Source organism: Coregonus lavaretus, assembly GCF_964263955.1.
Source record: "Coregonus lavaretus genome assembly, chromosome: 34".
Lineage (NCBI taxonomy): Eukaryota > Metazoa > Chordata > Actinopteri > Salmoniformes > Salmonidae > Coregonus > Coregonus lavaretus.
This window is the reverse complement of record NC_140021.1, coordinates 29,500,186-29,523,914: the sequence shown is the minus strand read 5'-3', so window position 1 is coordinate 29,523,914 and position 23,729 is coordinate 29,500,186. Positions and strand designations below refer to the sequence as shown.

The 23,729-nt window shown below is 44.8% G+C and overlaps 1 protein-coding gene across 2 annotated transcripts in view; it reads right to left on the bottom strand.

The window, feature by feature from the left end:
- Positions 1-7,687: 7,687 nt before the first annotated feature.
- Positions 7,688-23,729, bottom strand: part of LOC311109109 (disks large-associated protein 1-like) — a gene marked incomplete at both ends in the record, with an annotated part of 109,948 nt that continues 93,906 nt past the window's right edge. For both annotated transcript variants that reach the window (XM_084151917.1, XM_084151918.1), the window contains 6 exons: positions 7,688-7,906; positions 9,255-9,407; positions 9,724-9,815; positions 14,138-14,553; positions 19,993-20,075; positions 20,415-20,576. In XM_084151917.1, coding sequence (XP_084008043.1) covers positions 7,688-7,906; positions 9,255-9,407; positions 9,724-9,815; positions 14,138-14,553; positions 19,993-20,075; positions 20,415-20,576 — 1,125 coding nt within the window. The remainder of the gene's footprint in view (positions 7,907-9,254; positions 9,408-9,723; positions 9,816-14,137; positions 14,554-19,992; positions 20,076-20,414; positions 20,577-23,729) is intronic.

Here is a 23,729-nt window from a genome sequence, read left to right as displayed (position 1 = left end):
CAGTCAAAACTGTTCGCTGCTCTGGCACCCCAATGGTGGAACAAGCTCCCTCACGACGCCAGGACAGCGGAGTCACTCACCACCTTCCGGAGACATTTGAAACCCCACCTCTTTAAGGAATACTTGGGATAGGATAAAGTAATCCTTCTACCCCCCCCCCCCCCTTTACTCCAACCCCCCCCCCCCCCCCCCCAAAAAATAACAATGTAAAGTGGTTATCCCACTGGCTATAAGGTGAATGCACCTATTTGTAAGTCGCTCTGGATAAGAGCGTCTGCTAAATGACGTAAATGTAAATACAAAAAAATACAAAAATACAAACGCAACATGTAAAGTCAATTTTTTAGCACAAATTTGTTTACATCCCTGTTAGTGAGCATTTTATCCTTTGTCAAGATAATCCATCCACCTGAATGGTGTGGCATATCAAGAGGCTGATTAAACGGCATGATCATTACACAGGTGCACCTTGTGCTGGGGAGAATAAAAGGCCACTCAAAAATGTGCATTTATGTCACAAAACACAATGACACAGATTTGAGGGAGAATTAAATTGGCATGCTGACTACAGGAATGTCCACCAGAGCTGTTGCCAGAGAATGTAATGTTCATTTCTCTACCATAAGCCGCCTCCAACGTCATATTAAAGAATTTGGCATTACGTCCAACCAGCCTCACAACCACAGACCACGTGTAACCATGCCAGCCCAGGACCTCCATATCCGGCTTCTTCACCTGTGGGATCAGCAAAGGGGGATTGGGGGGGTGCTGAGGAGTATTTCTGATTCTGATTAGCTGTGCCTGGCTCCCCAGTGGGTCAGCCTGGCTCCCAAGTGGGTGGTCCTATGCCCTCCCAGGCCTGCCCATGGCTGCGCCCCTGCCCAGTCATGTGAAATCCATAGATTAGGGCATAATGAATTTATTTTAATTGACTGATTTCCTTATATGAACTGTAACTCAGCAGATTTTTTGAAATTGTTGCATGTTGCATTTATATTTTTGTTCAGTATATGTAAATCTGCCTCATTATGTTATAAGGGAAAACATGTGCAGCGTGCATTTCAATAAACACATGTAGGATAGCGTATGATGATGGCATTAATGTTTTTAATGCTGATACATTTCCGTACACGTGACATAACATCAACAGTGTAATAACATTAATTACAAAATGTATATCTGCTTAATATGTTATTTGATTGTTTTTACATTTACATAGGGAACATTCATTTATGTACAAATGTTCATTTGAATCATTTTATACTTATATATGGACTACTGCTGCGATCGCGTGTTAGTCGGAACTTTGAAATTTCGGACTTGCCAACTGATTGTAGCTATACACTTGTCGTGTTCAACCAGTTAGCATGTCGGAGATATTAGAGTTTCCTAGCTCCGACTAGCACGTGAACACGGCATACATCACAAGCCTCTGCCTCTCAGAATTGCCAGGATTGGTTGAGAAGTCTTTAGTTTGGCAATTACCCACAATCCAACATTCATGACCACTTTCTGTAATCACCCTGTAATGTCAGGGTTTTGATATGTTAATATAATAACCATAAACAACGAAATCATTTGACCAACATTTGAATGAATTCTAATAAAAAGGTGAAATAAAAATATAAAGAGTATCACAATTTATATTAAATTACCTTAAAACATAATGGGCAAAAAAGGTATATAACTATTGTTACCTTTGGAATATTCTCTATAAAATTCATTTTTACAAACCAAAATAAATGAGATATTATACAGAACAGTTACTTCATCACATGATTTCCATCACAAACAAATTAGACTTTTCTCTCTATTAAAACTTCAGTCATGAACATGTTTCTCATATACATTCAATGGCCAGTTTTTTAGGTACACCACCTAGTTCACGAAAATGGATCGCTCCTACAGACAGTGAGTCACGTGACCGTGGCTTGTTATATAAAGCAGGCAGACAGGCATTGAGGCATTCAGTTACTGTTCGATTGAACATTAGAATGGGCAAAACAAGTGACCTAAGCGAATTTGAGCGTGGTATGATAGTCGGTGCCAGGCGCGCCGGATCCAGTATCTCAGAAACGGCCGACCTCCTGGGCTTTTCACGCACGACAATGTATAGGGTTTACTGAGAATGGTGCGACACACCAAAAACATCCAGTCAGCGGCAGTCCTGTGGGCGAACAGCTGGTTGATGAGAGAGGTTGAAGGAGAATGCCAAGAATCGTGCAAGCTTACAGGCGGGCCACAAACAGACAAATAATGGCGCAGTACAACAGTGGTGTGCAGAACGGCATCTCGGAATGCACAACTCGTTGATCCTTGTCACGGATAGGCTATTGCAGCAGATGACCACACCGGGTTGAAGTGGCCCCAGTGGGCACGCGATCACCAACACTGGACAATACAGCGAGTTCAGTTTACTTGAGTGGCCTGCGCAGTCTCCAGACCTCAACCCAATAGAGATGGAACGGGCTGTTCGCAGCATGAATGTATCGCCGTGATGCCATCGCGTCAGCATAGACCAGCATCCCTGTGGAATGTTTCCGACACCTTGTAGAATGCCCCGAAAAATTCAGGCTGTTCTGGAGGCAAAGGGGGGTCCGACCCAGTACTAGATGGGTGTACCTAATAAACTGGCCGGTGAGTGTATGTGGCTAGCAGGGATTTTCCCTTCTGTCAAAGCAGTTTCAATATACACTGCTCAAAAAAATAAAGGGAACACTTAAACAACACAATGTAACTCCAAGTCAATCACACTTCTGTGAAATCAAACTGTCCACTTAGGAAGCAACACTGATTGACAATAAATGTCACATGCTGTTGTGCAAATGGAATAGACAACAGGTGGAAATTATAGGCAATTAGAAAGACACCCCCAATAAAGGACTGGTTTTGCAGGTGGTGACCACAGACCACTTCTCAGTTCCTATGCTTCCTGGCTGATGTTTTGGTCACTTTTGAATGCTGGCTGGCGGTGCTTTCACTCTAGTGGTAGCATGAGACGGAGTCTACAACCCACACAAGTGGCTCAGGTAGTGCAGCTCATCCAGGATGGCACATCAATGCGAGCTGTGGCAAGAAGGTTTGCTGTGTCTGTCAGCGTAGTGTCCAGAGCATGGAGGCGCTACCAGGAGACAGGCCAGTACATCAGGAGATGTGGAGGAGGCCGTAGGAGGGCAACAACCCAGCAGCAGGACTGCTAACTCCGCCTTTGTGCAAGGAGGAGCAGGAGGAGCACTTCCAGAGCCCTGCAAAATGACCTCCGGCAGGCCACAAATGTGCATGTGTCTGCTCAAACGGTCAGAAACAGACTCCATGAGGGTGGTATGAGGGCCCGACGTCCACAGGTGGGGGTTGTGCTTACAGCCCAACACCGTGCAGGACGTTTGGCATTTGCCAGAGAACACCAAGATTGGCAAATTCGCCACTGGCGCCCTGTGCTCTTCACAGATGAAAGCAAGTTCACACTGAGCACATGTGACAGACGTGACAGAGTCTGGAGACGCCGTGGAGAACGTTCTGCTGCCTGCAACATCCTCCAGCATGACCAGTTTGGCGGTGGGTCAGTCATGGTGTGGGGTGGCATTTCTTTGGGGGGCCGCACAGCCCTCCATGTGCTCGCCAGAGGTAGCCTGACTGCCATTAGGTACCGAGATGAGATCCTCAGACCCCTTGTGAGACCATATGCTGGTGCGGTTGGCCCTGGGTTCCTCCTAATGCAAGACAATGCTAGACCTCATGTGGCTGGAGTGTGTCAGCAGTTCCTGCAAGAGGAAGGCATTGATGCTATGGACTGGCCCGCCCGTTCCCCAGACCTGAATCCAATTGAGCACATCTGGGACATCATGTCTCGCTCCATCCACCAACGCCACGTTGCACCACAGACTGTCCAGGAGTTGGCGGATGCTTTAGTCCAGGTCTGGGAGGAGATCCCTCATGAGACCATCCGCCACCTCATCAGGAGCATGCCCAGGCGTTGTAGGGATGTCATACAGGCACGTGGAGGCCACACACACTACGGAGCCTCATTTTGACTTGTTTTAAGGACTTTACATCAAAGTTGGATCAGCCTGTAGTGTGGTTTTCCACTTTAATTTTGAGGGTGACTCCAAATCCAGACCTCCATGGGTTGATAAATTTTATTTCCATTGATAATTTGTGTGATTTTGTTGTCAGCACATTCAACTATGTAAAGAAAAAAGTATTTAATAAGATTATTTAATTCATTCAGATCTAGGATGTGTTATTTTAGTGTTCCCTTTATTTTTTTGAGCAGTGTAGTTTACTAACACTCACAAAACCAAAAGTCTATAACCAAGACCACAGTCTATGAAAGCAAATGTGTTCAAGATTCACTCATACAAGTAACTGATAAAAAAAGACTTAATATAAAGAAAATGCAAACTGATTGGGGTTGCAGAGAATAAGTAATGGTGTATTCTGACAAAGGAATCAATCATGAGAAGTTGATATAAACAATTAAACCACGGAACTCTTGTAATGTTCAGGTTGTGTCCCAAAAGGCACCAGATTCCCTATTAAGTGCACTACTTTTGACCAGGGCCCATAAGGCTCTGGTTAAAAGTAGTGCACTATATAGGGAATAGGGTGCCATTTGGGACGCATCCCTGTTGACTGGGTTTATGTACAGTATGAGACAAAGCCTTTTCATGGGTTACATACAATCTCTCTCTCTCTCTCTCACACACACACACACACACACACACACACACACACACACATTTTATTATTCTTCCCCTGAGGCTGATTTGTGCTCGACTATCACATTATAAATTAAGGCTGATTACTGACAGAATAAAAGGTGTATTTTATGCCAAAGAGCAAAAAAAATATAAGAAGGAGAATCATAAACACAGCATAAGGGCCTTGTCAGTGCATAATAATAATGATAATAAACATTCATAATTCTTTTCTGGGGATAAATAAATAAATAGTGGATATAAAACACCATTAAACACTTCATATTATTTTTTATATTACTTTCAAATAGTTGCATGTCAGTTTGGATGCGGAGATGGTACATAAACGTAAGAGGAAAATAATTCCCGCTGTCCCTTGATAGAATAAGAAAATATCTTGTCATATACAACATTGGTAACACTTTACATTTAAAGGTACCCTTAAAGTAAAGGAACATCAGAAGTAGGTGATTTTTAAAAACTTAAGGACAAATTATATTCTCAGCACAATATGATAAACAGAAGAAGAAAGAATTGACAAGAATGACATGACAACACATCAATTAGCTCATGTCAGCATGCGTATAATGCAGTCAGTAATATGTTCCTCAGAAAACGTCTTTGTACAGGCATATATCGCTCCGTTGAAAATGATAGGCTGGGCCTGTTTAGGTATGTACTAACAGTATGTCGATTCTGCTACGTTAATCAGAGGCTGCGTCCCATATGGTACCCCATTCCCAACATAGTGCACAACTTTTGACCTGAGCTCTATGGGCCCTTGTCAAAAGTATTGCATTATATAGGGAATAGGGTGCCATTTGGGACACTTCCATAGTGAAAAGGAAGGCCCGTTTGGACCTTGAAAAATAGGAAGCACTTCAGAAACAAGCACTTAAACCCCATATACTCACATACACATTAGATACACACATACACCTGCACTCAAAGACACTGGCACGCACACTCACACACTAAATGGGGCAGCAGGTTACCTAGCGGTTAAGAGCGTTGGGCCAGTAACCAAAAGGTTGCTGGTTCGAGTTCCCGAGCCGACTAAGTGGAAAATCTGTTGATCTGCCCTTGAGCAATGCACCTAACCCTAAATCATCCTGTAAGTTGCTCTGGATAAGAGCGTCTGCTAAAATGTAAATCACAATTTCTATTCTGGCAGACCCTGATTTCACTGCACTGACCTCTCTCTGAGAGCTTGCTATGAGCTCACCTAACTCCATACCTGACTACCAGGCAGGATTAGCGCTGTCGACCCTAGAATCCTACCACATCTGGGGGTAGACAGACACCCTGTGACCTATAACCCCTAAAGTTCAGAAATAGGAGAGTACAGCAGAATCAAACCACTGCTCCTGCAACTGGAAAGACTGCATTTGGAGAAAAGGAAGAATAGTGTCATTGTCCGACACACACTGTTTTTAATGTTTTTTTTTTTTTTTTTTTTTTTTACTCTACAAAGACCTGTATTGATTATTGGTAAATACTACGAATCCCTACGCTACACCTCTCACCCAAATCCCATTTTATAAAAGGTTTGGATTTTACATTGCTATTATTGTCTAGGTTGAACACCTTCCGACTGTGTTGATTCAGCTACTGCGCAAAGTCTCTCAGCTTTGCGGTTTTAAATAATATAACTAAACAGCATGTGATAAATGTATGTTGCTCTAATAGAAAATCAAGGTGTTCATAGGTGTTGGACTAAAATCATTGTATCAAACCATTAGTGTATACCATTTTTTCTTTGTATTTCATTGTTTTTAAAATATGGTGACTGACTAAAATGCTTTTGTATGTGATTTCATTGCCAAGTTATATAGAGCTGCTGTTTCCTGGATTTCAATAATAAGGGGCGAATCCTAAGTTATACTTAAGTCAAATTTTTACTTAGTCTTCCATTGACATCAATGCATGACTAAGTGAAAATGTGACTTCAATTGAAGTTAGGATTGAATCCTAATTGAAACATTTAAAACGGACAGTTTCAATGGTCGCTGCTACATACTGTAAATGTCTCGATGTCTTGTATGTCTCCAGAAGGTCTTAGATATGTCTCAGGCGTTCTCTCCTAACAACTCAAAGAGGTTTAGGTAAATTACCTCAAACCTCTCTTGAGAACAGGTGTGTGTGCGGGTGCACGTGTCTGTGTGCACACACGCATGAGTGAACGTCCATGCGTATGTGCACATGTGCTTGTGTGTGTGTGTTATGAACCCGGTGACAGTAGTATCCCACAGGGGGAGAAAGACTGGGTTTCCCTATTGTCTGCTGTCATTGTGCTGTGAGTCACAGTAGCAGCCTCACCCACGGTTACCAGAGTAGAGAGGTTGGCGTTTCTCAAATGACACCCTATTTTCTATGTAGTGCACTACTTTTGACCAGGTAGTGCACAAAAGTAGTGCACTATTTAAGAAATAGGGTGTCATATGGGACACAGACGCTGTATCAGGCTGTTTGACACCCAACAGGATTAGCTGGTGTGCCCTGACAGTGCTCGGTCTATACCCACTAGTACACTACCCCTCCCTCCCTAACCTGCCTTCTGTTCCAATGAATCAGAAACATTATACATTATGCATCAATGCTGTGGTACTGGTATACCTGTTGTTTGGGTGACAACAGGTCACTTGGTTGGTGGAATATCGGTAAGAAGAGTTGACATCACAAGAAGAAACGTCGTTGGGAGTAAGGAGTGGGGGGAGCTACATCAAAGCTGAAAGTTCAATGGAGAGGATCAAATGGAGAGAAGGCAAAACATTTCTAAATATACAGTATTCTCACTCAACCAGCTCTGCTGTGACCGTCCCCACTCTTTTGTTGAAGTAAATAAAGATGTGATTATATTACAAGCACCCTCGCCATTCAGTGCTGTGTGTGTGCCTTTGTGGGAGTTTGCGTGCACCTTTGTAGGTGGGTGTTTGTGTTTGTATGTGTGTGTATGGGGGGGGCGGTCTCTGTCTCTATCTGTGTGTGTCTCATAGTCTGGTCTGGGCCTCGGGGATGTAGATCTCAATACTGTCTGCTGCACTCTCGGTGACCGAGCTCTGTCGGACCGAGAGGGCCCGCTTGGCGGCCAGCAGGCGTTTGCGAGCCTCTAGCCGCTGTCTCTCGGAGCTCTCCAGAGAACGGTCCCTGGCCAGGGGAGGGTGGCCCCTGTGGGGCTTATTTGGCACTGGAGGGGCGAACCGTCTCTCCTGGATGGACGGGGGAGGACAAACAACTACAGTTAGAGGCCATCCTCTGTGCCTCTGGCAGCAGGGGCACAACGGCAGCCATATTGTGTGGGGGTTAAAGAGGTCATGACATTAGCAGTTTGTTGGAGTTTGCATGGTGTGAGAGCATGCAACAGGGTTTACGTGAGTGAAGTTATGGATGGTGCCCACATGCAAAAAATACTATAAATACCATAGTGTTCGCTGTATTGTTTTTGCAGACTTTACTGTAGTATACTGTAGTATTTACAGTTAACTATAGTATAAATACAGTAGTAAAAGAAAACAGAAGTATATACTTTAGTATTTACTGTAGTGTTTTTGTTCTAATATATTTGATATAGAGGTGGAAGCTTTCTCCTTCAGGAAACCTACTGGAGAAATACTAAAAGAGCAAATTCTCATAACCTCTAGGTAGGTAGGACTGGGGTCTGAACAGATAGTTCAGAGCTTCTGTTCTTTTCTATAACTTGTAGGGAATTCAATATATGGTCTATACTTGGTATGTAGGTTTATCACGTATGGGTGGCATAAATTACGATATAGGGGAGGGGAATGGGCAATGTATATGCAAATTAAATACTGTAGTATTTACTATATTTAAAAAAGTGTTGTGTTTTCTCGGACTGTAGTGTTTTTGCAGACATTACTGTAGTATGTACTACAGTGTTTTTGTGTGTGTGGATAATACTGTAGTATTTACTATAGTATCCTACAGTATACTACAACATTCTATAGTAAGTACGACACATGATCAAGGGATACTACAGTGTGTAGTATAATATTCTACAGTTTACTACAGATTTCTATAGTAAGCACTGTAGTATTCTATAGTACACTGTAGTATTTGTTCATGTGGGTGGTGACGGCAGTGGCGGACATTTTGTGAGAGTGCGTGGTAGGTGTGGGGTGTGCATGGGGTAAGAGTGGCCAGCGAGGTCAGCGAGGCCCCACGATGCATGGCAGGCAGAGTGACTTCTCAACAATCCAGCTCACTGTCAACAACAAAACAAAAAAACAAAAAAACAAAAAAACACAGCAGACAGGCAGTCACGTCAGACAGGCTATCACACAACATTACAACAATCATTTTACATGCATTACAACACCTCGTGCTACATTGAACCGAAATCTACAGTAACTGTGTACATTAACCATATTCAACAACAATGAATGTAGAAGCATGCAGGCCAAAAACACCATTCCATTGTATTGGTGGACAAAAATTCTAAAAAGTTAACATTTGGAGACAGTGGCCAGATAAACAAAACGGATTGCTGACTCATCTTGTCCATAGATTGCTTATAGGGTCTACTACATTGAGTAGTACCTTTATCACGGGGGGGTCCAGGGGTCTCCAGTTGTTGGCTTTGAGTTGGTGCAGCTCATCAAACTTTAGGCTGATGTTCTCGATGGACAGCTGCAGCATGTCCCAGAAACCAGCCAGATCCTGGGAGATGGGCCTGGGGTGGGCATTGGGGTTCTGACAGACACAAACACACACATACACATGCACCCACGTGCACGCACAGACACACACAGACACACACAGACCCACACACACACACTCAGTCAGGACAGCTTTGGAACCATTCTCCTTTCCCCATCAGTATGTCATCAACATACTAGTCTGGGACTATTTCACCTTGTCCCTCCACACTTCAAAGTCAGTATGCTTTGAGTGGTGCTAGACTAGAATCCTATTCAGCTAGAATTTGCATCCATAGCGGTGTTTCATTTGAGTGTCAATTATAAACTTGTATAGATCATCTCATTATGTGTGAGTGTGTATTACATACCTGATTCTCCTCACACAGCTCCCGAAACTGCTGGAACCTCTGAGACATGAGCAGCTGGGCGCTGCCTACTGCACTGCGGATCTTCCCCAGGACTGTGGGAAGTCACCCACACACACACGCACACACGCACACATCAATCTTTAGTTCAATCACCTTGGAGTCACACAGACTTTGCCTTTGATGAGTGCAAGGCTATAAATGTGTAGAGAGTGGGAACTGGGAACCTAAACTGTGAGTTTAGATGAGAGGAGGAGTGTTTATCCTGCACACCAAATAAACAACGCCCCCACCATGCTTTGAGAGTGGGGGGGATGTCGGAACCAGCCTCCCCGTCTCAATACACAACCTCGACTTACATGTAAGAGAGAGAAAATTCACTGCAGAATCACTACACAAGGGCTGACCAGCAGACTTGTCTAAGTTCACCTCACATAACGCTGTGTTCTCTGCTAAATGACTAAAATGTAAATGTAAATGTTCTCTCCATCAGAAATAATGCATTAGCCGTAGCCCTTTCCTGCAGTCAAATGACCAAACCGCTCTCTAATGGCCTCATGGGTGGAATGTTAATATTTTTCATAATTTAATAATAAATAATATAAATAATATGCCATTTAGCAGACGCTTTTATCCAAAGCGACTTACAGTCAGTCATGTGTGCATACATTTTTGCGTATGGGTGGTCCCGGGGATCGAACCCACTACCCTGGCGTTACAAGCGCCGTGCTCTACCAATTGAGCTACAGAGGACCGCAATTTCATCATTAATAAACATTAATCTGGTGTTTCAGTTTTTTAAATATATTTCAGTCTTCTGTGATGTACACTGAACAAAAATATAAACGCAACATGCAACAATTTCAAAAGGTTTTACTGAGTTACAGTTCATTTAAGGAAATCAGTCAATTGAAATAAATTCATTAGGCTCTAATCTATGGATTTCACATGACTGGGAATACAGATATGTATCTGTTGGTCACAGAAAACAAGTTAGTATCTGGTGTGACCACAACTTGCTTCATGCAGCGCGACGTCTCGTTCGCATAGAGTTGATCAGGCTGTTGATTGTGGCCTGTGGAATGTTGTCCCACTCCTCTTCAATGGCTGTGCAAAGTTGCTGGATATTGGCGGGAAAAGGAACACGCTGTCTTACACGTCGATCCAGAACATCCCAAACATGCTCAATGGGTGACATGTCTGGTGAGTATGCAGGCCATGGAAGAACTGGGACATTTTCAACTTCCAGGAATTGTGTACAGATCCTTGCAACATGGGGCCGTGCATTATCATGCTGAAACATGAGGTGATGACGGCAGTTGAATGGCACGACAATGGGCCTCAGGATCTCGTCACGGTATCTCTTTGCATTCACATTGCCATCAATAAAATGCAATTGTGTTCGTTCTCCGTAGCTTATGCCTGCCCATACCCTAACCCCACCGCCACCATGGGGCACTCTGTTCACAACGTTGACAGCCATCTGCCCGGTACAGTTGAAACCGGGATTCATCCGTGAAGAGCACACTTCTCCAGCGTGCCAATGGCCATCGAAGGTGAGAATTTGTCCACTGAAATCGGCGAACTGCAGTCAGGTGAGGACGATGAACACAGATGAGCTTCCCTGAGACAGTTTTTGACAGTTTGTGCAGAAATTCTTCGGTTGTGCAAACCCACAATTTCATCAGCTGTCTGGGTGCCTGGCTGGCGTGGTTACACATGGTCTGCGGTTGTAAGGCCGGTTGGACGTACTGCCAAATTCTCTAAAACAACGTTGGAGGCGGCTTATGGTAGAAAAATGAATATTAAATTATCTGGCAAAAGGTTTGAGAGAAATAAGCTTTTTGTGCGTATGGAACATTTCTAGGATATTTTATTTCAGCTCATGAAACATGCTATCAACACTTTACATGTTGTGTTTATATTTTTGTTCAGTATATATAAAGTATAATATTGGGATGCAAACTCAAAATGTAATACATTTCAACTCTATATCTGACATGGTACAAGGTGTTTTCTTTTTTTTTAAGCCCATAACCATGTGTGTGAGGTGTATACTTTTGTTTCAAAGTAGATTTGTTTAAGACTACCAAGAAACACTCTGTGTGACCCTGATTTAGCCCACTGCAGTAAAAGGCTAAAGGAAGACAACAGTCACTAGGGACAAATCTAAGGAGTAGTACTCTAGCCGTACAAAGGCTCCACATTGGGCTATGCCGAGGATGCGCACCAAATGGCACCCTATACCCTATTTCCCCTGGTCAAAAGTAGGGCAATAGGGTGTTATTTGGAATGCAGACAGTGTCAGTGTAGGGCTGTCAATCTGGAGCTATGGGGCTGGCAGCAGGCATGAACGAGGTCATTAAGTGAGTTTGAGAATGAAAACCCCTATTAAGCGTGGCTGTGAGAGGCCATTTTACTGTACACTACCGGTCAAAAGTTTTAGAACACCTACTCATTAAAGGGTTTTTCTTTATTTTTACTATTTTCTACATTGTAGAATAATAGTGAAGACATTAAAACAATGAAATAACACATATGGAAAAATGTAGTAACCAACAAAGTGTTAAACAAATCAAAATATATTTTATATTTGAGATTCTTCAAATAGCCACCCTTTGCCTTGATGACAGCTTTGCACACTCTTGGCATTCTCTCAACCAGCTTCATGAGGTAGTCACCTGGAATCCATTTCAATTAACAGGTGTGCCTTCTTAAAAGTTAATTTGTGGAATTGCTTTCCTTCTTAATGCATTTGAGCCAATCAGTTGTGTTGTGACAAGGTAGGGGGGTATACAGAATATAGCCCTATTTGGTAAGAACAGCTCAAATAAGCAAAGAGAAACAACAGTCCATCATTACTTTAAGATATGAAGGTCAGTCAATACGGAACATTTCAAGAACTTTGAGTTTCTTGAAGTGCAGTCGCAAAAACCATCAAGCGCTATGATGAAACTGGATCTCATGAGGACCGCCATAGGAATGGAAGACCCAGAGTTACCTCTGCTGCATAGGATACGTTCATTAGAGTTACCAGCCTCAAAAATTGCAGCCCAAATAAATGCTTCACAGAGTTCAAGTAACAGACACATCTCAACATGAACTGTTCAGAGGAGACTGTGTGAATCAGGTCTTCATTGTCGAATTGCTGCAAAGAAACCACTACTAAAGGACACCAATAATAAGAAGAGACTTGCTTGGGCCAAGAAACACGAGCAATGGACATTAGTCCTTTGGTCTGGAGTCCAAATTTGAGATTTTTGGTTCCAACCACGTGTCTTTGTGAGACGCGTTGTGGGTGAACGGATGATCACCGCATGTGTATTTCCCACCGTAAAGCATGGAGGAGGGATTTAGAATTCAAGGCACACTTAACCAGCATGGCTACCACAGCATTCTGCAGCGATACGCCATCCCATCTGGTTTGGGCTTAGGGTGACTATCATTTGTTTTTCAAACAGGACAATGACCCAACACACCTCCAGGCTGTGTAAGGGCTATTTTACCAAGAATGAGAGTGATGGAGTGCTGCATCAGATGACCTGGTCTCCACAATCCCCCGACCTCAACCAAATTGAGATGGTTTGGGATGAGTCGGACCGCAGAGTGAAGGAAAAGCAGCCAACAAGTGCTCAGCATATGTGGGAACTCCTTCAAGACTGTTGGAAAAGCATTTCAGGTGAAGCTGGTTGAGAGAATGCCAAGAATGTGCAAAGATGTCATCAAGGCAAAGGGTGGCTGTTTGAAGAATCTCAAATATAAAATATATTTTGATTTGTAAAAAAAAATGAATAATGTTACTACATGATTCCATATGTGTTATTTCATAGTTTTGATGTCTTCACTATTATTCTACAATGTAGAAATAGTTTTAAAAAAGAAAAACACTTGAATGAGTTGGTGTTCTAAAACCTTTGACCGGTAGTGTACAGGACAGATGTATGGCCAGACCCAGCTGGCTCCCTATTGATAACTATGCCTTGTAAGTCGGCAGAGGAGATAGCAGGCAACAAGAATGTACTGTGGCCCACTGCCATGATTACTATGGTTGCGTCCCAAATGGCACCCTATTCCCTATGTAGTGCGGTACTTTTGAACAGAGCCCTATCAGGCCTTGGTCAAATGTAGTGCACTGTCTTGGGAATAGGGTGCCATTTGGAACTCAGCCAATTTCACTCCCTTTACTAAGTCTGTTTGGGCATTTGGAGGACACAGACAGAGAGAGGGAAGGAGGGAAAACAACTGATACAACCTTCACACACACCATGCACCAACACCACCAAAAAGCACAAATGGAGAGAAGTGTTACTGATTCTATTGAATCCCAACCCCAGTTCTGCACCAGTTTGCACATATTCTGCGGAATATTCTCGAGTTGATGTTGTTTTGTATGCACATCTGTGTAGCCACTACTCACTCTCGTCCGGAAGCTCGTTCTCCATCTCTTCCTGCTCCATCTGTCTGCACCAGCCCTCCATGCGCTCCATCTCGGCCTGCAGCAGCTTGAGGAACCAGCGCCCGTCCCTGGGACACAACGACCCCCTTCCCCCCACCACCTCCATGGGGTCCTCCACCTGATCCATCCAGGGGTCCGGTGGGGGCAGGATGGATGGGTCGAAACCCACCTCGCCGTACTCCTCCATGGTCAGGGCGTGGTAGTGGTTTCCCGAGCCCTGGATGGAGACGGTGGAGGTGTCCCGGGAGTACTGGCGGGGCATGGTGGCCGAGTGGCGCATCGCCATCTCTGGGGCATCGACGGGACAGTAGTCAGGGTCGTCTAGGTCGGCCTGGACCGCCGTGGTCACACTGTTGGACCTGGTCATCCTGCGGTAACTGGAGAGAGAACCACAGATCTGAGGTCAGATGTTAGAGAATGTGGGGCTAGTAGAAGACATGCAGGCGTAGTATATTAACACAGATCCCAGATCAGATCAGCCAGGTGTGGGGTGTTTGGGAGGGGTGTCATAGGGGCGTTTGGTCACCTGGCTGATTCAGAGGCAATGGAGCGTGGTCTTGTTAGTCCCTCTGCCCTGCTGCACACACACCCTCAGGACCCCACTGTACAGCTGAGGGTGCAGCTTTTGAATTGGTTCGAGAGGCTTTGTGCCCCTGTAACACTCCCATTGCCAAGTCTCTCAGAGCAACGTGCCAACACACTAGCACAAAGTCACACACTTGCATGGAAATAACATATTTTCAAAACACTAACATGAATGACAGAAAATTCTCTCTCTCTCTCTCTCTCACTGTCTCACACACACACACACACACACACACAGTACAGCATGGAGACACTGACATGACCTGCCCACAGGGTGACACTCATACAGACCCAGAAATCGCCTCACATTTCCGGTCAGTCCCTCCTCCTCCACTTTACCCATTCATCTATTCCTCCTCTGCTCCATTCATCTCCCCTCTTCCGTGAACAGAGAACAGGAGGGGGAGAGGAGCAGGAGAGATCAAAGACACTCACAGTGGAGGTGTACCAGTGCCTGGATAAGTGTGTGTATGTGTGTGTGTGTGTGTGTACGTGTGTGTGCTCGCAGCAGTTAAAGAGTAGCTGTCCTCTGAGCAGGTGTGCAGTCATAATGATCTCAGCCCGCTTTATAGCAGCTCCGTCCTAACAACTTCCTGTCTGTGTCAGGGCAGTGAGGGGTAAGGCCAAACACAACCCATACTGACTGATAGAGAGGGAGAGGGAGGGAGAGAGAGAGAGAGAGTTAGAGAGGGGGAGGGAGAGAGAGAGAGGAGGGAGAAGGGAAGATGGAGAGAATGGAGAGAGAGAGAGATGGGGTGGGGGGTGGAGTAGGGAAAGAGAGGGAGGGAGGGACAGGGACAGAGAGAGAAATAGAGGGGGGAGAAGATAAAAAGGCAAAAGCAAAAAAAGGTTCTTGTTACAGTGCAGTCAGGTGGAGTCCTTCACAGGGCCTTGTAAATCACTTCAGTGGTTAAGGGAGGCCTGCTCTGCTCCGCTCTCCAACTGGGGGAAAAGCTGCTCCAAGACTGGATGACTTTGTCAGTCTGGATTGTGGCTACAGTAGAATTCCTTAATTGTAAGATATTGTTTTCTTCTCTTAGCATGTTCAGGCTAAGTCTGGATAAGCTGAATCCCAGTTTGGGTCAAAACGTAGTCCCAGTCTTATTAAACACTTTGGGAGCAGTGTGGGGATGTACTTTTTGTTCTACGTTATCCACTTGGATCCAGCACCTGGGGAAAGTTTTTTTATGGATGTGCGCATACCACCCCTCTAAACATGGATAAGCCAAATTAACACAATTACGGAAAGCGACCTCAAAGCCTCAGTCTAAAATGACACTAATAGCTAAAATTCTAAAAGCTAAAACCCATCAGTAAGAGTTATCACTACACTTTTAGAATAAAGGGGGTACCAAACGGGTTCTTTGCGGAGGGATAGGGTTCTACCCAGAACCGTTTTGATTTGAAGAAAAGGGTTCTTTGCAAGAACCTTTAACATCCTAAGAACCATTTTTGGTTGTTTTATGATTCTTTGGAAGGAAAGAAGGGTTCTTTGGAAGGCGATAAGGGTTCTACATATAACCATATATCTTATTTCCCAGCATGCTCTATTGCAGGGTAAGAATGGTTTGTTTTAATATCAGGGTTATTACATATACATTGATTGGTTGATACATTTTTATGCTACACAAAGATAAATAACATACCGTTTTCAAAAGAAATCCAATCTATTAGTAATTGGATGTATTGCACCCGTTACTGAAAAGTTTGTTTCAGTTTAGATGGTTTAGGTAGTCTCTGCACAATGTTCCTAACCCTGGCAGTAATTCTGAATGCTGGTTGCGGGTGAAAAACAATTCCACTTGTTGTATATCCTAACTCTGGCTGGATTCCAATAGGAATTACACATCACTTTGCAAACCAGCATAATGTGACTTGCAGGACTGATGTGGCCTGTAAACCAGGAGTTTCCTAACACCACTGTGTTACGGTATAACTAGGCCCTCAAAGAAAGGCCTTATGCTATATGTAATGTATTGTCATAAAGAATTTCATTTGAAAGGCTAACAAGGATGGTGGAAGCATTCATAATAGAGGATTCGAGGAAGAACCCTCCAAAGATAAAAGGGTTATTGGTAGAAGCCTTCATAGAGGGTTCTAGGTCGAACCCTCTGCAAAGGGTTCTACCTAGCACCAAAAAGGGTTCCCCTAAATCAAAGAACCCTATATGGTTCTATTTAGCACCTTTTTTTCTAAGAATGTAGGACTAGGGGTACAAGGCATCTTAATAGATCTTCCATGTTATAGGTATATTCCAAATGGCACCCTATCCTCTTTACAGTGCACTACTTTTGGGCCCTGGAAGGGAACAGGGAGCCATTAGGGTTGCAGACCGTGTCTCTGTCCCTTTGTCCTCCTTAACATGACCATAAAGCAGTAGGTCTGATCGTCTCGGACTGACTTTTCAAGACGGTCAATGTGGATTGAGGACCGTATGGTTTGGGACCACCATAGACCATACACATACCCACATTCCATGTTACCAGTTACTGCAAAGCCAGCTGTGGAAACAAAATCCAACCTCCACCTACCCCATATGCCGCCATCTTGGAATGAGTTTACCATATGGAATGTATGGGCCCATGACATAAATTGGCACACCTTTGTAGAATATTTGTTGTTGAAATTAGGATTATAAATTAGATTGAAATTGGTAGATTTGTAGTCCAGGCGGTATGTAAAACAAATCATTCACTTTATCATAAAAGCATGAAACTAGGTACACTTGTACCGTTATGGAACCTGAACATTGTCTAAACGTATAATATTATGTTATTACAGAATTATATTTAAGGACAATTTTCGGTACGTACAGTATATGTTAATGATATAATCATAGAGTGAGATTATTGATAATAACCTACATTAGACAACGTAAACTTGTCTTAGCAGGCAGCTGACAGATGTCTTTAAAAGGCAGCCAGGTTGTTTGTAGTGTTCTTATCTTTTATAGCTCTCCTCCACTCCCTCTCAGTTTGGCAAGCTTAAGCCCAGTTCAAACACTGAGGTAAGGTTATGACCCCATACACACACGTGCACACACACAGATTTATTGTGAGTGGGGCAGGGCCACAGGAGAAATGCACTCTCACCGTCTGGGAATCTAGTGCATAGGGGCAGACCTAGACCTCCCAGGATCAACCCTGCCTTGCTGGGACATTCACACACACACACACACACACACACACACACACACACACACACACACACACACACAGACAGAAAGATGCACAATAACACACGCACACAAACACAGAACACACACACATAAACACTTTAGGAAATGGAACACTAGCCACTTGAATAATGTTTATATATCTTGCATTACTCATCTCATATGTGTATACTGTATTTATTTATTATTTTAGTCATTTTACAGATTTTTTTTCTTCTTTTTTTTCATACTACACTATTCTATTCTATGGTATCTTAGTTACTTTAATAATGTTTACATATCTTGCATTACTCATCTCATATGTATATACTGTATTCTATACTATTCTACTGTAACTTAGTCCATGCCGCTCTGACATCGCTCGTCCATATATGTATATATTCTTAATTAATTCCTTACTTAGATTTGTGTGTATTGGGTATATGTTGTGAAATTGTTAGATATTACTTGTTAGATATTACTGCACTGTCGGAGCTAGAAGCACAAGCATTTCGCTACACCCACAATAACATCTGCTAAACACGTGTATGTGACCAATACAATACAATTTTATTTTATTTGACACACAAAATGAAACATGCACAGCCAAAAACACACACTTAAACATACACCAAGGGAAGGCACATGTGTGGCATTAAACCCCAGTGCCACTGGATCAGTGGAAGTGTCTACAGGAGTTAATGTTTGCCTTGGCTGCTTGGAGGTGTGCCTCCTTTTCAATGCTTGGCTAGGCAGCTGAGGAAAGCTCTTTGAGGAAAAACCAGTCCAGATATCCTGCATCCCAAATGGCACCCTATTCCCTATGTAGTGCACTACATTTGACCAGGGCCCATTGGCCTAGCCATAGGGCTCTGGTCAAAAGTAGTGCATATAGGGAATAGGGTGCCATTTGGGATGCAACCCAGATTCCTGCGTCTGACTCTGAAAATGCAGTCCTGGACATGACCTTGGTAGGTTGAGACTGGGCTCTTTGATTCCTGACCATGTTCTGTTTACATTATGAAATCAGATTACTGCATCCAGTGCAGTTTTTAAATTGGAAATCTCCCTTCAGCTCTGACTAACAGAGGGGTTACTGTGCGGAGTGGATGGGAGTTACGCAGGCAGACACACTGACACATAACTGCCTGCTGCGTGACATATTTTTATACAACTCCAGGAACCAGGAATGTTCCCATGACTTCCGGCCCATGCAAATGCTCCTTGTAAGTCAGTCAGGGCAGTTGTCCAATGAGGTGGCCAATTGGCATGCTATATGCCGGCCCTATAGGAGTAAAGAGACTCTTAAGGCATCCACATGCTTCCCATCCAAAATAGTTCGGCAATAGTACTATTGCCTCTTGTTTCTCGTTTTTCAAGCGATGGACTTTTAAGGGAGAATGCGAGCACACTCGTTCGGTTCGCTTAGCCGTGTTCGGCTAGGCGCCACCCGAACCGAAGCATGCGGAAGGCTTTAGGGGGAGATATAGGGGAGGTAGGGAAGCTATAAGAACTGTTACGTGTAGTGCAGGCAAAGGGGAGAGTTGGGGGAAGGGGAGAAGGGGGGTTGACCATGTACTGAAAATAACAGAACATTGACAGAAATCCCCCCCGCACCCCCTCCCAAAGTGGCTTGGCTACATCACAATGACTGGTGCAACAGATGGCTGTCAACTAACTGCCCACTCTCCCTCTCCCCTTTCCCTTATTCATCCCCTGCTACACGTCCTCTAGTCCCCCAGCTGTCACTGCACGCATGGGCCCCCTGGTTGAGGGGCTCTGATGCCCAAACCTCCGAGCTGGGGACAGCTGTTGTGGGGTGATGTGGGGGGTGGGATGAGTGACCCGGTAACATACAGTCACTGGGCCCAACTCCAAGGCACACACGTATATACATACAGCTCTCAGGCCAGATGGGGGAGTGTTAGAAAGAGAGGTGCCAACTGGAAGCATTATGAGTAGACAGTCAGCAAGCAGAGACACCAGCGGACTACAACAGGATACAAGAAAAACACTAACATGAATGACAGAAAATTGTTAACATCCTCTCTCTCTTTCTCTGTCTCTCTCTACTCACCATCTCTCCTCTTCCACCTGGATGCCCACTGACTGGAACTTGGAGTGCTCCTCTGTCCCCCCAACCTCCTCTGGTCCATCCACCTGCAACAGAAAACAGATTCAATTTTTATTTAAACATTATTTATACAGGTAAGTCAATTAATAATCTAGACTACATAAACATAAATGGTAACATCTGACCAAATTACACCAGATTTTAGTTCTGGGTTAACCGAGATTGGTCAGTTAAGAATAGACCACAGGATAGGTCGACAGGGAATGCCAAAGAGTCATGATTTTTCTCTGATAAGATTGACAGTTTATGGCTGATATTTTTACTCCATCACTCTATGATTTATCTATGTATGATCACATTCCAATATGGCCATGTGTGGTCAGCATGTGGTCAATGTGTTGTCAACACAGTGGACGTATCTGCACCTGTATCCCTATGGAGAGGCACTTCCGGAGCGCGTCCCTCTTGCTGTCGCTGGAAGCAGTGGTGGTGGCGGTGGCGGTGATGGTGATGGTGCTGTTGGTGACGTGCTGGCTGGCTGGGCCGTGGACCTGGGCATTGGCTGCCTCAATAGCTGCCGTCAGGGCCTTCATTATAATAACAATACAATATAAATTCTTATTATACAGTTGAAGTCGGAAGTTTACATACACTTAGGTTGGAGTCATTAAAACTCGTTTTACAACCACTCCACAAATTTCTTGTTAACAAATTATAGTTTTGGCAAGTCGGTTATGCCATCTACTTTGTGCATGACACAAGTAATTTTTCCAACAATTGTTTCCAGACAGATTATTTCACTTATAACTCACTGTATCACAATTCCAGAAGTTTACATACACTAAGTTCACAGTGCCTTTAAACAGCTTGAAAAATTCCAGAAAATTATGTCATGGCTTTAGAAGCTTCTGATAGGCTAATTTACATAATTTGAGTCAATTGGAGGTGTATCTGTGGATGTATTTCAAGGCCTACTTTCAAACTCAGTGCCTCTTTGCTTGACATCATGGGAAAATCAAAAGAAATCAGCCAAGACCTCAGAATTTTTTTTGTAGATCTCCACAAGTCTGGTTCAATTTCCAAATGCCTGAAGGTACCACGTTCATCTGTACAAACTACAGTACGCAAGTATAAACACCATGGGACCACACAGCCGTAATACCGCTCAGGAAGGAGACGCGTTCTGTCTCCTAGAGATGAACGTACTTTGGTGCGAAAAGTGCAAATCAATCCCAGAACAACAGCAAAGGACCTTGTGAAGATGCTGGAGGAAACAGGTACAAAAGTATCTATATCCACAGTAAAACGAGGTCTATATCGACATAACCTGAAAGGCCGCTCAGCAAGGAAGAAGCCACTGCTCCAAAGCCGCCATAAAAAATCCAGACTACGGTTTGCAATTGCACATGGGGACAAAGATCGTACCTTTTGGAGAAATGTCCTCTGGTCTGATGAAACAAAAATAGAACTGTTTGGCCATACTGACCTTCGTTATGTTTGGAGGAAAAAGGGAAACGCTTGCAAGCCGAAGAACACCATCCCTACCGTGAAGCACGGGGGTGGCAGCATCATGCTGTGGGGGTGCTTTGCTGCAGGAGGGACTGGTGCACTTCACAAAATAGATGGCATCATGAGGAAGGAAAATTATGTGGATTTTGAAGCAACATCTCAAGACATTAGTCAGGAAGTTAAAGCTTGGTCGCAAATGGGTCTTCCAAATGGACAATGACCCCAAGCATACTTCCAAAGTTGTGGCCAAATGGCTAAAGGACAACAAAGTCAAGGTATTGGAGTGGCCATCACAAAGCCCTGACTTCAATCCTATAGAAAATGTGTGCGCAGAACTGAAAAAGTGTGTGCAAGCAAAGAGGCCTACAAACCTGACTCAGTTAAACCAGCTCTGTCAGGAGGAATGGGACAAAATTCACCCAATGTCACGATCGTCGACAGATGAAGCGGACCAAGGCGCAGCATGATAAGCGTACATTCTTTATTGTGTACACACACGAACCAAAACAATAAACCAAATTATACGTGAAGTCCTAGGTTATACACAAAACCCCAATCCCAATCAGTGATATGGTCCCCAATCAGAGACAACGAGCTACAGCTGCCTCTGATTGGGATCCACCCTGGCCAACATAGATCTAAACGATCTAGAACAAAAACATAGAAAATGTAACAGAAATTCCACACCCTGGCTCAACATTTAAGAGTCCCCCGAGCCAGGGCGTGACAGTACCCCCCCCCCCAAAAGGCGCGGACTGCGACCGCGCCACACCAACACAACGGGGTAGGGGCCAGGTGGGCATTCCGCCTCGGAGGCGGATCCGGCTCCGGGCGTGACCACCACTCTCTGTATACCCCCCCGTAGCGCCCCTGGTCTGGTCTGGCCCCGCTGGCCGGAGCTGGACTGGACACCGGTGGAGCGGATTGCTCTGGCTCCGGTGTGGAGCAGCTGACCGGTGCCGGACCAGGCACCGGTGGAACAGGCACGGACCGTGCCGGACTGACGACGCGCACCACTGGCTTGGTGCGGGGAGCAGGAACGGGCCGGACCGGGCTGACGACGCGCACCACTGGCTTGGTGCGGGGAGCAGGAACAGGCCGGACCGGGCTGACGACGCGCACCACAGGCTTGGTGCGAGGGACAGGAACAGGCCGAACCGGGCTGGCGACGCGCACCACAGGCTTGGGGCGGGGAGCAGGAACAGGCCGGAACGGGGTGACGACGCGCACCACAGGCTTGGTGCGGGGGACAGGAATAGGTCGGGCCGGACTGGGAACACACACCACTGGCCTTGTGCGGGAATCAGGAACGGGCCGGACCGGACTGGTGACACACACCACTTGCTTGGTGCGAGGAGCGGGACTGGGTTTCCTCATAAACCTCCGCTCCCTCTGCTGCCTAACCAGTTCCTCTCGCCGTGCCTCTACACTCTCCTTCTCCCTCGTGACCAATAGCCCCCGTAACCTTGTGGCCTCCTCTCCTAGTCCGCCGATTCGCCCTGTAGCTGCCTAAAGCAGCCCCGTCGTCCACGCCGTGTGCCCCCCCCAAAAAAAATTACTTGGGGTTGCCTCTCGCGTGTCCGTCGTCGGCATGGTTGGCACCGTTTCTCCTCTCCTGCCTGGGCATTTACTTTTGCCCATGGCCCTCTGCCCGCGAATATGTCCTCCCAAGACCACCATTCGCCCACCTGGGACATCGCCAACTTCTCCTCCTGGGCACGCTGCTTGGTCCTCTGGTGGTGGGATCTTCTGTCACGATCGTCGACAGATGAAGCGGACCAAGGCGCAGCGTGATAAGCGTACATTCTTTATTGTGTACACACACGAACCAAAACAATAAACCAAATGATACGTGAAGTCCTAGGTTATACACAAAACCCTACGGAACAAGATCCCACAATAAACTAGTGAAAACAGGCTGCCTAAGTATGGTCCCCAATCAGAGACAACGAGCTACAGCTTCCTCTGATTGGGAACCACCCTGGCCAACATAGATCTAAACGATCTAGAACAAAAACATAGAAAATGTAACAGAAATTCCACACCCTGGCTCAACATTTAAGAGTCCCCCGAGCCAGGGCGTGACACCCAACTTATTGTGGGAAGCTTGTGGAAGGCTACCCGAAACGTTTGACCCAAGTTAAACAATTTAAAGGCAATGCTACCAAATACTAATTGAGTGTATGTAAACTTCTGACCCACTGGGAATGTGATGAAAGAAATAAAAGCTG